The 14,183-nt window shown below is 41.0% G+C and overlaps 3 protein-coding genes across 3 annotated transcripts; 1 reads left to right on the forward strand and 2 right to left on the reverse strand.

Annotated features, from left to right (window-relative positions):
* Positions 1–191: 191 nt before the first annotated feature.
* Positions 192–3,325, reverse strand: LOC111593340. Its single transcript, XM_023306051.2, has 5 exons — positions 2,278–3,325; positions 1,561–2,219; positions 1,208–1,399; positions 580–1,146; positions 192–503 (listed from the first exon to the last, which is right to left on the reverse strand). Exons 1-5 carry the CDS (start codon positions 3,322–3,324, stop codon positions 245–247), a joined length of 2,724 nt encoding a protein of 907 aa, XP_023161819.2. The 5' UTR covers position 3,325; the 3' UTR covers positions 192–244.
* An 830-nt stretch (positions 3,326–4,155) lies between these two features.
* LOC111593322 (aldehyde oxidase 4) lies at positions 4,156–8,436 on the reverse strand. Its single transcript, XM_023306028.2, has 6 exons — positions 8,206–8,436; positions 7,403–8,137; positions 7,002–7,235; positions 6,494–6,938; positions 5,391–6,431; positions 4,156–5,288 (listed from the first exon to the last, which is right to left on the reverse strand). Exons 1-6 carry the CDS (start codon positions 8,416–8,418, stop codon positions 4,156–4,158), a joined length of 3,801 nt encoding a protein of 1,266 aa, XP_023161796.2. The 5' UTR covers positions 8,419–8,436.
* Positions 8,437–9,281: 845 nt separating this feature from the next.
* Positions 9,282–14,086, forward strand: LOC111593334 (myelin expression factor 2). The gene is made up of 5 exons (XM_023306045.2): positions 9,282–9,427; positions 9,573–10,153; positions 11,131–11,266; positions 12,492–13,671; positions 13,733–14,086. Exons 2-5 carry the CDS (start codon positions 9,582–9,584, stop codon positions 13,786–13,788), a joined length of 1,944 nt encoding a protein of 647 aa, XP_023161813.2. The 5' UTR covers positions 9,282–9,427; positions 9,573–9,581; the 3' UTR covers positions 13,789–14,086.
* The last annotated feature ends 97 nt before the right edge of the window (positions 14,087–14,183 follow it).

Genomic DNA, 14,183 nt, shown 5'->3' on the forward strand with positions numbered 1-14,183 from the left:
AATTGTGTGTACTATTTAAATACAGCGTAACGGGTTATATAGTTCGAAGGCTGCCAGATCGTTCGAAAACCGATTAATTCGTCGGTACCATGATAAATGAAACAAATGCCTCAAATTAAATTGTAAACAATTATATTTAAAAATGTTCACAAAATATTTGTCTCAATAACAGTACATAAGCATGTGTGTGTCACTACAATTGATTAATACATATTTTTAAAATTAAAAAAATGTCATATGAACTTTAAACTTCAAGACTTTTGGCCTTAAACATGCTGCGCAACTGGTCAAGTTCTTCCATTTCGGCTTGGGAATAAGACCATTTGGGGTTTTCGTATTCATCAAATGGTGCATTTGTGATATAGAGGATTGCGTTGGCTATATAAAAATACTGTACTATTTTGGGTATCAACAGGCGGACATCTGTTTGAAACTCTAAATTCTTGTCATCAATTAACAATTCCAGATTAGGTTTTGTACCACCGACCAAAGGAACTTCAACACTAAATTAATTAATGAGAGAAAGTTTAAATATAAGAAATATATATGATGTAAATGATGTAATAATGTACGCCTCACTTGCTCTTCTCAAATCTATCAGCCAATCTGCGTAGCACCAGCTGGTTAAATTGTACAGAATTAGCGTGTAGCCAAAGCAGCTCGAATACTAATTGTAATTGATCCACTTTTAATGTATCCCATTTGCATATACAATATATGTGGACAACAGATATGATTGACTCTTGTTGATCGGTTTGCAGGGTACTAAGAGTCGCCAGCTTTTCCATTAACAGGTCGAATGTTGGCACAAATTTTGCTACCAGACATTCGAACAGCAATCTGATATTCAATGGATTCGTCGGATTTAACAGGGCTATCCAGAGCTTGTCATTCCAATACTCTAATTGGGTTTCACAATAACATTCAAGACTCAGAATTGCTCTAAGGAAACGCATTTGTATTCTATGGTGTTGTGAGTTTTCAACAATTTCCTTTTGACTAACGTCCAAGATTATATTTAACATTTTATCAAATAAATCCGTGCGTCCTGTTTCCATACGACTCACATACGTTATAAAATTACTGCATTTAATTTGTTCTACTGTGTTCCAGGTCGATAAGCTGTTTAGATATGCACTCTCGATGCTTTAAAATTATAAAAAATAAATGTATTTTAATTACATTTAAATAATAAAGGTATTCTCACCGCTCCAAGCCCGTCGGAATTGCGAAATAAAGTAATCCACTGATTAACGTAGATTGTAATACAAAACTGGTTATATAAAGAATTCCTCCCAGTTCCCAACCGTCATTACTATTCGAAATTAATGTTTCAACTAGAGTTTCCATTTCATTAGGCTGTCGGTAATTGGATATATAAGTTAATATTCTTCCAGGACTGAAAAGAAAATCAGTTAATTATTCTCAGGCAGGTATACTATGCTGTCTTTCTGTATGAACACAAAAACCACTAATGAATCTATAGACTTGAAATGCTAAACCTATTCCCGGGAATAACTACCTTCTCTGTATAATGACCAGACATACTGCTGTACTTACTTTATCCAACGTCTGGAATGTTTATATAACTGGGCATAATAAATGTCAATTACTTTCTCATCGGGTAGCTTTTTGTCATGACGTTCCAATAGATGTCCCATATGCGATAATGTATTGAACGAGCCAATTTCCAAAATTTCAATAGGATTCAAGTTGAATTCTTCAAGCTGACTCCAAGTACACACATTTTTTTCAAGAAAACTGTGAAGGCTTCGTTGCTTTACAAAAAGTATCTCCTCTGCGGTTTCGCAATTTAACTTGTCAATTAGGTGTTGCTGTAGCTCGTTCAGGTCCTTACTGTCGGAGACCAAATCAACATTTATATTATATTTCATAACAAGGAATTCTCTGGCTTCCTTTAAATGGAAAGTGGTAAAAAATACGGGCAGACGCCACCAGCCGTGCAAATTTATTGGCACGGTTTCGAGTTTTTCCACTAGCTGTATAAGTGGAGAATACAGATTGTTGTTATTCTGCGTATCAGCGAAAATCTCGTAGGTGCTCCTTGTAAGATGAACCATTTCTTCTTTCATGTCTTTACAGCTCTCGATTTTTTTTTCTAGTATTACTATAAGGGTTCCGCAAACATTGTCGTCGTCTTGATGAAGCGCTTTAACAAATGTCATAAAATGGGCCAAAGACAAACTTTCGAGTGTGTTCTGAAATGCAATTTGTGCTTAAACTATATTTAATATACATAACATTTAATTCGTTTACCTCAAACACATCACAGAAGCGATTGCCGACACTGATTCGTAGATTGATATTTTCTATTTTTCGTACGTGGGCAGCTAATTTTAGCAGCAGAGTGTTTTTGATTAGAGGCTGGCTCTTCGGGTCTAGACTATTTAGCCAGCGATGCAGGCTCACGCCAGTCCAGGCCACCTCGGCAAAGGCCTTCAGGAACTGTTTATTATCGTTTTCAGCTACAAAGTTAATCATTTTGCTCTCTTGAATATGATGGGCCTCCATGTTGTGCAGTTCCAGACAGTTGGTAGCTGAAAGGAACTCGACCAGCAGATTTGCACTGAAGAGTTCGGCAGCAGTAAAGTGATCCATGATGAACTCGATGATGGTAAGCAGCAAATGAATATTTTTGTTTTGCAATAATCGCATATATATTATATGCGTGCAGTTACCATCTATATTTTTTTCCTTTAGCAGGGATAAGGGTACTGATTTTTGATCAGATTTCAGGCATTCCATTACACTTATATAGGAGTACAAATCCAGGTTTTCGGAACTAGTCTTGTCGAGTAACTTCTGTAGAATCAAATAACCAGAATAACGTTTCTCATTATTCTTCGATTCGAGCAGCTTCTGTATACGGCAATAAAGCTTTGAAGGCGTGATACATTTAGCTCCTAATTCGCGTAAAATATCTTCAAATAATTGCCCGAGCACCTGATTCCCGGTGTTTGAACTGTTGGAACAGAGTTCTGCCAAGAGAAGCTGGTCTTCTTTTGGGAATTGACTCGTCCACATTTGTACGCATAGAAGAAAGTCCGAAATCAGTTCCAGGTTATTTATCTGTAATTGTCCATCGTCCTTTGGGTTGGGTACTATCACTGCAAACAGCTTTCGAATCAATTTCGATGCCAATTGCCCATTTTCAGGATTGCTTGTATTAAGCAAGCCACATACATATTGTATAAGTCGCTTTAACTGGGGCTCTTGGGTATTGTCCACAAATTCGAGGAGAATTTCGATTAGCTCCATAGCTGTAAAAGTGTCCACATCTCCAGTATTATTTGCTGCTAACATAGTCAAGCCTATGGAAACAACAACAAATAAGCCTAGGTAAGTCATTCATAACTTAAAAGCAAGAAGCATGTAAACAAAAAACAGCTGATTGTGCCACATTCGTTCAGTTTTGCGAAGTCTGACAACCTTGAAGATCAGTTCTGATAGCTCACGGTGAACTAAAATCTAAGTAGATAATACATTATATGTTATATGCGCCATCACTCAAATGTAAACATGCACATTAAATAGTACAAATGCACAAAAAAATGCAATTTGAAAAATTGTAATAAACGCTAATTGTCAACATTTGACAATCACTTAATTCATAAGTTCATTTCAACAACTTGTTCGATAGAACGGAATCACACAACTCTAATTGTCCATTTAGATACTTATCGAGTATATTAAAGCTGATATTCAAGAAAATACCGTGAGTCACTTAACAAAATGAATTTTATCGGGTATTTTTTTAAGTATTTGCAGCAATGTATTTCATAACGTACTGCAATCAACGCAATGTTCACTCAACTCCGCTTCTAATGCTACTGTGGCCAGCAATCCGTGAGCTCTCATATTTATTAGGCATTGCTGGTATACTGTTGCCTTATCTATATCTAAGCAGACCATCAAAAAGTCTATATCGTATTCTCAACGGCAAAATAATATCATAAATTGTTTTTAAGTGCTCAAGGGCTAGTGCTGGAAAAACTATGGTACTTAAACAAGTAAAATCTCGTTAAATGCCAGATATATAAATTAAACAAATGATTTTAGGAAAGCACCCGTACACCATAAAAATGGAATTTCAATTGTTTATTATATTAACAGTTAAGAATATATATTGTCAATTTATTGTAAGGTAAAATGTTGGACTTCGTTACCTGCAGAAAGCATTACTGTTTCGGGCGTGGTGGGCGCGCCCAGTCTGACCCATTCGCGAGGCAATCCGGCATCCTGCCTGGCTGCTTGTATGGCATGTTGGAGAGCGAAGAGTACCCCAACCGCCAGACATAGGGCTGGCTCTCCCGTGGCCTTTGAGCGCAAAAAGCCCACGGGGTTGGGACTTTTTTGCAGCAGCTCAATGCGGAAATCAATGGGTATATCCTTGGCACCTGGAGGATGATAGTTCCAGGTACGGTTTGTGAGGAGGCGACCTGTCTGGCGATCGTAGACCAGATGCTCGGTTAAGTAATAGCCCAGACCCATGACAAAAGCTCCTTCTACTTGCCCAACATCAACGTTGGGACTAAGACTCTCGCCCGCATCCTCTAGGATGTCTACACGGCTTATTAAGTGGTTCCCAGTCAGTATGTCCACTTCTAACTCGCTCAAACTTATGCCGTAGATGCTGTAGTTGCTTTGATCGCCCATTTTAAACGATTCAGTGGCAATCAAGCTGATAGATTGGGTGAAGGCGGCCTCCACTACTTGTTGCCAGGTGGCCTGGGATCCCAACCTACGTTTAACCGGCTTCAGACGTTCGTTCAGCTTATCGCAAGACTTGCGTACGGCAATACCAACCAGCTCGCTTGCCATAGAGTTGGCAGTCACAAAGGAATTGGCTGCTATGATCGTATTGCTGCTCTCTATGCGAATACGTTCAAGTGGAACGCCTAGCACGAAGGCAGCGACCTGAGCTACCTTTGTGTTTATGCCCTGACCGATCTCGATGCCTCCATGTGAAATAACCACAGAGCCATCCGTATGATAAATGGCTACCGTCGCAGGGTAAGCCAAAGCAATGTCCACAGTTAGAGGAAACTCCATCAAAGCTAGTCCTAAGCCACGCTTGCGCCATCGATTCTGAGCATTGAACAAATTAATTTGCTCCCGGCGCTTACGGTACTCCGTGGAAGTCAAAAATCGAGGAAGAAGCTGCACCATTTTGCTTCCCGGTCGCAGATTTACAAGTCTCACATCAGCTGGATCCAATTTGCAGGCAAAGGCGATGTTCTCCAGTGCCGTCTCAGTCATGGCAATGGCTGTGAATTCAAATAAGGAAACCGGAGCGTTACGCATTAACAATGAGAATTTAGAATTTGACCGGAGCAGTCCTGAGCCATGATATATCTTCTTCAACTTACCTTCTGCTGATCCTGGTGCCCGACACCACGTTGAACTAGGTGCATCTGTTTTTACAGCAGTGCCTTTAGCTTTATAGTTCGAATCAGTCAGATTATAGACATTTTTGAGTGCTGGCTGCGTGAGGAAATCGACGACATTCTCATTAAGACTGCATCCCGCATCCTCGTAGTAGTTATTGGTGAGCATGCGTATGGAGCCGTTGGCACGTGCTTGGAACTCATAGTCGGAACGACACGCATATCGCTTTCCATTTGAACTCATCATGGACTCAATGGTTTGCACGAAACGCGCTGGGCGATTTAGTTTGAATGCAACCAGTGAACAGGCACAGGCCACCTGGTTACCTCGAGTTACTTTAGCACCATAAGCTCCGCCAACACGTCGAACCTGTAGCTGGACGGCGTTCGCGTCCAACTTGAGCATTCGTGAAATGCTAGCTTGAGTCACGTCCATCCACTGAGTGGCGCTAAAAACCTGAAGTCCTTGCTCATTGGGCACCACCACCGTCGTTTGTGGCTCTAAGGTGAAGTGGTATTGGGGCGCTAGCTCCAGGATTCCACGGCCAAGCACATCGCCTGCCTCTAGAGCTGCCTTGCAGAACTCGTTATTAGGCTTTGTGCTTGTCACTAGACGATCTTTCACCTTGGCTGTCAGAACCGCATTCATGCTGGTGTAAATCCTAACCTGATCATTGGCATAGGTCACCTGCACCAAGGTCGCTGCATAGACGGCAACGTCGTGTGTCAATGCTGCGATGACTCCCAACGGCTGATCATAGTACTTTACACGTCCACCACAAAAGACTTCCTCCACATCACCCGGGACGGTCAGCAATGTAGTATTATTGAAGTTATTGTCTCCAGGAATATCCTTGGACCCATAGAACGCTACCACGCCCTTGCACTGAAACGCGAGCGTGGTGTCGATCTGTTCTATGGTTGCACCCACCCGCTTGGCCGTCACAAAGGCACAGTACACAGTATTAGAGGTGGTTAACAGATCGTTTGTGTAGGTGGCTTCGCCAGAGCACTGGCTGAGGCCTAATGACAGTAGAGGAAATACAACATGAAACAGTTCTCTGAATTGCTAAGGATAAATATACCTTCTAACTTCTGCACAGGCTTTGTCACGGGATATTTGTTTGGTATGGTCTCGAATGATTGACTACCGGAGGAAAGCGGACGTTCGAGTAAGCTCCCACCGCTGTGAAAACGCTTGCGGATGAGCTCTTCGGGTGCCGAGCCTAGCAAGAACTTGTAGAAAAGCGAACAAGCTAATTTTTGACGATACTCAGGGGAGGCCTCGGGTGGCATTTCCACCGCCTGCAGAGTTGTCAGCAGCTGTTCAAAGACCTGCACCACTGTAGAGCTGTCATACAAATCCCGACCCACCAACAACTGCTCGGCATTGTCGGCGTGTACGTAATCAGGCCTAATGTTTCCAAAACAAAGGCGAGCCGAGCCCACTATGTGCTCCTGGGCATTCTGCCACTCGATCAGAAAGCCAGCATTAACATAGGCATGGACATTTTGAGCTCGCGGTAAAATCTATTGCGGAGAGGAAGTTAGTCACGTATATAAAGGATGTGCACGATTTGAATTGAAACTAACCTTGTACGAGTTGAACAAGTATTTCGCCTTTGGATAAGGTCTAAGAATAAATCCGCCAATTACTAGCTTGGGCGTAGTATCCTGCAGATAAGACAACAGCGTCATCAGCCTTTGACTGCTTGCGTTCTCGTGCACCAAGACATGTGCATCCAGGGCCTCGAATGTGATGAAAACATCCGACGGAAACTCCGGGTGCTGCTTTTTGATTGAAATATTGCCTGCCAGAGTTCCACTCTTAAAATGAAAGATATTCTTGTTGTCGTTATAAATTTTAAATTTCTTCTATAAAATTCCAGTTTTATCAATTCCATTTCACTTTCTGTTCCCATACACAGTCGAATTAGGAGCTCCACTGAAACAAGTTTCAAACTGGATTTTATGTATTTATGGCTACCACTTACATTTCGCACTGGTACATTCGCAATCAGGTTGAAATGCTGCCACAATTGAGCGCAATACTCGAAGCCCGCGCGTTGCTGAGCCTGTCGAAAGAGCTGCATGGTTTCTGTAAGAGTCAAATTGGCGCCCAGCAAGAGGTGCTCCGACTCAAGGCTGTGCTGCTTTAGCTCCGGCACCATGTTGACATCCACATAGTGCCGTATACTCTTCGGTCGCCTGTAGACACCATGCGCTGTGTTACCCGCAACCAGAATGTAATCCTCACCCGTAGGTACCTGGGCCAGTGCTTCAAACAGTTCCGCCAGTGTCTTGGGCCAATACCAGTGGCAGTTGTTCTGGGCAGGCAGGGAAGGACGGGCGCAGCTACCACTGCAGCATTGACCGGTGCGGGGGCAGAGCACCTCAAAGGAGTCCTCAATATCCACACACTCTGCTGGTACCTCAATACTGCTGTCAACGGCAAAAGACTTCATCGCATCGAGTATGGGTCTGTAGCCGGTGCAGCGACAGATGTTTCCCCCAAAGCCATCTTCCACTTCAGCCATGCTCACACGACCGCCTTGACTCTCCAGTAGCCCATACATGTTCATCACGAATCCCGGTGAACAATATCCACACTGGGTGCCGTTGAGCTTGGCTAGCCGCTTCTGTATGGGATGATAACCGTTGCTCTTATTGCCTAGCCCCTCATCGGTGATTATGTCCACATCGTTACAGGTATTAAGCAGAGTTAAGCACTTTATAAAAGATATAATACCAATAAATATACCTGAACCAATCCACTTCTTAAGTACATGACATTTACCGAGTTAGTGGCACGGGAGTGTACTTCCTCTGTAATGGGATGGCGGCGTCGTATGAGACAAACGCAGGAGCCACAGCCGCCCTCTAGGCACATGTATTTGGTGGCTGTTAGGTGGAGATGTTCCCTCAGGAACGTATTTAAAGTGATGTCAGCCGCGTAGTCCGCTGGCTGCACCTCGTACGGAAAGCCATTAACATTGAACTTGATGCTCATCTTGGTAAAGTTCGCTACCAAATGTTGAGAGACGGTCACGCTCTCCTATTTAAAGTCTCTGTGGAAGCACGGTTGACCGTAATCAGGTAAAAGCTAAACGAGTTTCTGGTGGCACTGCAAAATGCCATATAATACGTATCAAGCCGGTGTTATTTGTTTTTGTTTTAATTTACTTTTATCGCATTTTAAACGTTTTTCAGCAATTTAACTTTTACTATGCCATATTTTAAATACCCTTCTGTTCGAAAGCTTCATATACAAAAGCAGACTTATAGGTAATGCATATATTAGAATCATAAAGAAAATGTATTTATTTAATAGTGCTACAATATTGGTCTCGTTACATATAACCTATAAAAACTATAATGCTTAATGAAAGAGTATGAGACCTAATTAAACTTGAAATCCGAAACATTTTAGTTTTTTAATTCAAAAAACCTACTCGCTGAAATAATCACTGCATCACACTCAATATTTCTCTGCTGATAAGGTATGTAATGTAATATGTACAGTAAAAATGGATATATATAAATATACATTTATGATTGTACAATGAAAAAATAGTTCTACTTATACATCTTTGGGTAAATTAGCTTTAATAAAACAATAATTTTAAGTTTTTGCACGCTTTAGACCAGAAAATTTTAATATGCTCATCAAAACAACATTAATATTATAAAGTTAATTTATTTTATATTTTCATATACCTTGTAAGCAGAATATTTGAATATTTAGTTAGAGATCAAATTTAAAATCTGGTTCGATAAGTATTCGATAAGTGTTCGACAACTATTGACTTACAGAACCAGCTTTTATCGATTTATTCACATGCGACATTAGTTCGATTGAACTATAAAATAGAATATCACACATCTCAAATTTTTTTCTCAAGTCAGTCGGCTTATGTCCAATTTATTGATTATTGTGTTTGTGTTAATTCAATACGGCATAATTGCAAACAATTTTTCAAGAATATCAGTACAAACCTACAGTATAACTTATTCTTAAGGTAAGTACATCGAGTAGGCAAACAGGGCAAACTGCAGAAAAGGCGCAACGACGCCGCAAGTCGCCATCTTTTTTTTTTTCGCAATGACGCTGTGGGCCGCGTTAATGGAGTGAGAATTTGATTCTACACTTAAGATTTTTTGCAGGAGACAGCCATGAACATGGACGCCAATACTGTCGAAAATCGTGAAAAAGAGCGCGATCGCCGTGGACGTGGCGCTCGCGGCTCACGTTTCTCAGATGCTGAGGGTAACAATGGTAATGCCACCGGTGGAGGGGGAGGAGGAGGTGTTAATGTTGCACGAGACAGAAGCCGTGAAAGACGCAATTGCCGCGTCTATATCTCGAACATTCCGTACGATTATCGTTGGCAAGACCTTAAGGATCTATTCCGCCGTATTGTCGGCTCCATTGAGTATGTGCAATTATTCCACGATGAAAGCGGCAAGGCACGTGGTTGCGGTATTGTCGAGTTCAAAGATCCAGAGAACGTGCAAAAGGCAATGGAGAAAATGAATCGATATGAGCTCAACGGACGTGAGCTTGTCGTTAAGGAAGATCATGGTGAACAGCGCGATCAATACGGTCGCATTGTGCGCGATGGAGCAGGAGGTGGTGGCGGAGGCGGCGGTGGTGGTGGAGGAGGAGGAGGTGGTGGAAATGGTGGAGGTCGTGATCATATGGACGATCGTGATCGTGGCTTTTCGCGACGTGACGATGACAGAATGTGAGTAATATACATTATTTAATTTATCTACAAATATTTTACTATACCCTAAGCACATTTAGCAAATCACAAAGGATGGAAAATTGTTCATGTTATTGAATGGAAAAAAAAACCTACTTTTAGTATTACTGACATTTTAAAATGAAGGGTAATCAGTACTTTAAAGAAGATTTATATCAGGCATTGTTATATGCTAATGTCAACCAAAGATTGTATTTCCAACATGTATATATTAAGACGAATGTCTGGGACAGGTTTAATGATCGTTCTACTTTGAACTGTGCTGATAATTGTACTTCGAAAAGAAAGGGAAGTAAAACAGCTTGGGTCTTATGCGTTTACTGGATCCGCTTGCTGTCCTTTTATAAACTTCAGTTGTTCAGCGGTCGGCATTATGTTAACCTCAGCAAAAGAAAAATAATGAAATTTAGATACTTAAAGACATTTCAACGTTTTTAGACAAGGCTCCTGTTTGATAGCTGTGTATCCTGTTTATAGGTTTTGTTCTGAATAGCTTTCCCAATAGTATCAAACATCTGCTCATTGCTAAATTGGTTTCATTTCTATATTCGGGACTTAGCCTATGCATTTGTAAATGTGTTATGATAAAGATTTCAGTTGAATTTTGTGCCAGCATTGCTTTATGTCGTTAAAGTTGATGAATTTTCGAATAAATTTACAATGTTTTCGATGTACTAAAAGTTAAGTTGAGCCGATGAATACAGGCCATTACAAAATATTAAATATGATTTTTAAGAAAAGGTTTCTAAATTTTAAAATACCGATAAATCACTTTTAGAATCTTGACTTTTAAGTTTAAGGGATAATTTCGGCGTTTGGCGTTAATCTCTACCTCTGTTCATAGCTGAAATGTTACGGTATGATGTGCGTGCGCTTTTCGGATACGTGTATTTGTTGTGCTTTTTATCTTTTGCTCTTGTTATTTTTCTCTCTGGACTTTTGGCTTCTTTTTCTAGATCTGGGCGTAATAATTTTAACATGATGTCGAATGATTTTAATTCGTCGAATTACAATTTATATGGGCTTTCTGCTTCGTTTTTGGAGAGTCTTGGCATAAGTGGACCTTTGCATAATAAGGTTTTTGTTGCTAATGTGAGTATATGTATAATAATAATTATAAACTATGAACCAAACAAAAAACAAAAAAAGTCCAATACCGATACCGATACTGTTACCAAAACCAACTAAACCATAACTATATACATACGCATATCTTCTATGTAATGGAAATATGTTTTGTAGCTTGTATACTCTTTGCCCAGTTGTGTTTAAGTCGTAAATTGCCTTTATTCTATCTAAAAAAACACGTACTGATTATGTTTTCATCGTGGGCTCTGTTTCGTATTTATAACCCAACTATAGAAATAACATTTCACGTGTTATATTATTATTTGTTTGTGGGTAAGATGTTGACATCAGTTTACTCTGTGACTCTACTATATATCATATTTTTTTTCTACTTGTATACTCGAAAATGTTCTTCCCCCACTTTACAGTAAACAATGTTTTCTTTGATGTTTCATCTCTGGTTAAATTCCAAGTTAATATGTATTGATATTGAAAACTTCGGAATTGATGTCTTCTTAAATGAAACCATAAAACTATCCGTTTCGAAAATCCTTATATTGTCCGATATTTTGTAAATAAATTAAAAAAAAAAAACATTAATGTAAATCGATCCGCTGTCTATCGGTAAATATGGAATAATTTGATGTTGCTAACAGCTGTTGATATAAAATTTGGGCTAAGCTGCTACATTGATCAGTTTCATTTTTAATCGCCGTCAAAGAGATAACAGGATTAATACGTAGTAGTGAAAAAAACAGCCAACGGGAAGTTCTAAAATTTAAATTAACTAAAAATTCGAATCGTTATTGACCATCGATTGTATGTGATAACTCCGGTCTTTAACTTAATCGCTCTGCGTGGTCAAACGACCTGTTCACATAATTATTGTTGCATAGCGTTGTAATGCAATGAAATGCAGTTCACGTTAAGTTGTCTTCTGGATGTGTTTGGCCCGCCCGAGAATCGAGAGTCTTTCGAGTGGATGTGATACCTGCAGGCTGGGTTATAAATATGAAACAGTCGGTTTAACTGCGGGCATGCTGCGTCGGTTTTGAATTAGCCAACTGGGCCAACGGCTTGATTCCTGTGTTCCTTCCTTCAGACTTTGTTTGTTCCTAGTTAAGGTGGCAGCCTGAGTCAGAGTCAACAAATGTTTGGTGACTGGACAATGCTTCTATTCATTCTTCAGTGATGCTCAAGGCCATCTCGTGTATTTAAATTTTAAAATGTTATATTTGTTTTATCACAGCTGGACTACAAGGTGGACAACAAGAAGCTTAAGCAAGTCTTTAAGCTTGCCGGAAAGGTGCAGAGTGTGGACTTATCCCTGGATAAGGAAGGCCACAGCCGTGGCTTTGCTGTAGTCGAATATGATCATCCAGTGGAGGCCGTACAGGCAATTTCTATGTTGGATCGACAGATGCTTTATGATCGTCGCATGACAGTGCGTTTGGATCGCATACCCGACAAGGGTGAAGGTCTAAAGCTGCCCGAAGGATTGGGTGGCGTTGGCATAGGCCTGGGCCCCAACGGTGAGCCACTCAAAGATGTGGCCCATAATCTGCCAAACGGTGGCAATCAGAACGCTTCGCAGCTTCTTGGCAATGTGCAGAGCGCCCAGCAGCTATCCGCGGTGACTGGCGGTCCTGTTGTCGGCGGCGGTAACTCAAACGCAAGCAACTTACTGGGAAGCCTCAGTGGAGTCATGTTTGGGAATAACGCTGCTGTTCAGCCCTCTCCAGTGGCACCGGTACAAAAGCCCAGCATGGGAAACAATACTGGTGGTGGTGGCGGTGGCATCAATCTGAATAATTTAAACCCCAGCAATTTGGCTGCTGTAGTTGGCAACTTGGGCAATCTGGGTGCAGCGTTGTCAAACCCACTGCTCACCTCATCGCTGAACACCCTAGGCCTTAATCTAGGAAATGCAGGCGGCAACGATGACGGACTCGTCTCTGCCAGCAATGTTGGTCTGACCAACAACTACAGTAGCGGTGGCGGCTATGGTAATGCTGGTAACAACTATAATAGTGGTGGCAACAGCGTTGGCACTGGCGGTGGGGGAGTTTCTGGGGGTAATGTTGGCTTCAATGCATACAACAGTACTGGTGGCGCAAATTCTGGTAACAACCAGCTCGATGGCAATGACTACGGGAATTCTGGCAATCAGTTGGACATGTTTGGCGGTGGTGGAGGCAACGTCGGCGTAGGTGGTGGCAATGTTGGCGTTGGTGGCGGCGCTGGCAATCCCGGTGGCGGTGCCCGCAAGTCCGATACGATTATTATCAAGAATGTGCCATTGAGCTGCACCTGGCAAACACTGCGCGATAAATTCCGTGATGTTGGCGATGTCAAGTTTGCCGAGATACGTGGCAATGATGTAGGCGTGGTGCGTTTCTTCAAGGAACGTGACGCGGAACTGGCCATAGGTAAGAATTCAATGAGCTTGTTTTTATGTTGAAAGCTGTTAACAATCTTCTTAATCCTCAGCTCTCATGGATGGCTCACGTCTGGATGGTCGCACCATTAAAGTAACTTACTTTTAAGCCACACTCCTTAGATTTTTAGAATGCATTGTCCGTGTGAATGAATCGCATGAACTTCTTGACACGACCAACGGCATACTTTAACCAAGAACAGGCAGCAAAGCAAAGCAGAGGTGGCTAAGCTGTCGCAACGTTTTTAGTTCTTAGTAACCACAAACAAATAATTGTTTAATTTTTATACATACGTTTACATAACTCATAACAAAAATGATCATAATATAATTAACTTTCCAATACAGAAGACGCAATTCATGTAATTTATAAGTGATTGAAGCCAATAAATATATAAATAATATTTAATAAAGCAAATCTATTTTAGTAGATGCGAATATCCGGGTTTTATTATTTAGGTATGCTTTCCAAGGTTTTAAGTGGGTTTTACACGAAACACGATT

Source organism: Drosophila hydei, unplaced genomic scaffold (genome assembly GCF_003285905.1).
Source record: "Drosophila hydei strain 15085-1641.00,03,60 unplaced genomic scaffold, DhydRS2 tig00000063-arrow-pilon, whole genome shotgun sequence".
Classification (NCBI taxonomy): domain Eukaryota; kingdom Metazoa; phylum Arthropoda; class Insecta; order Diptera; family Drosophilidae; genus Drosophila; species Drosophila hydei.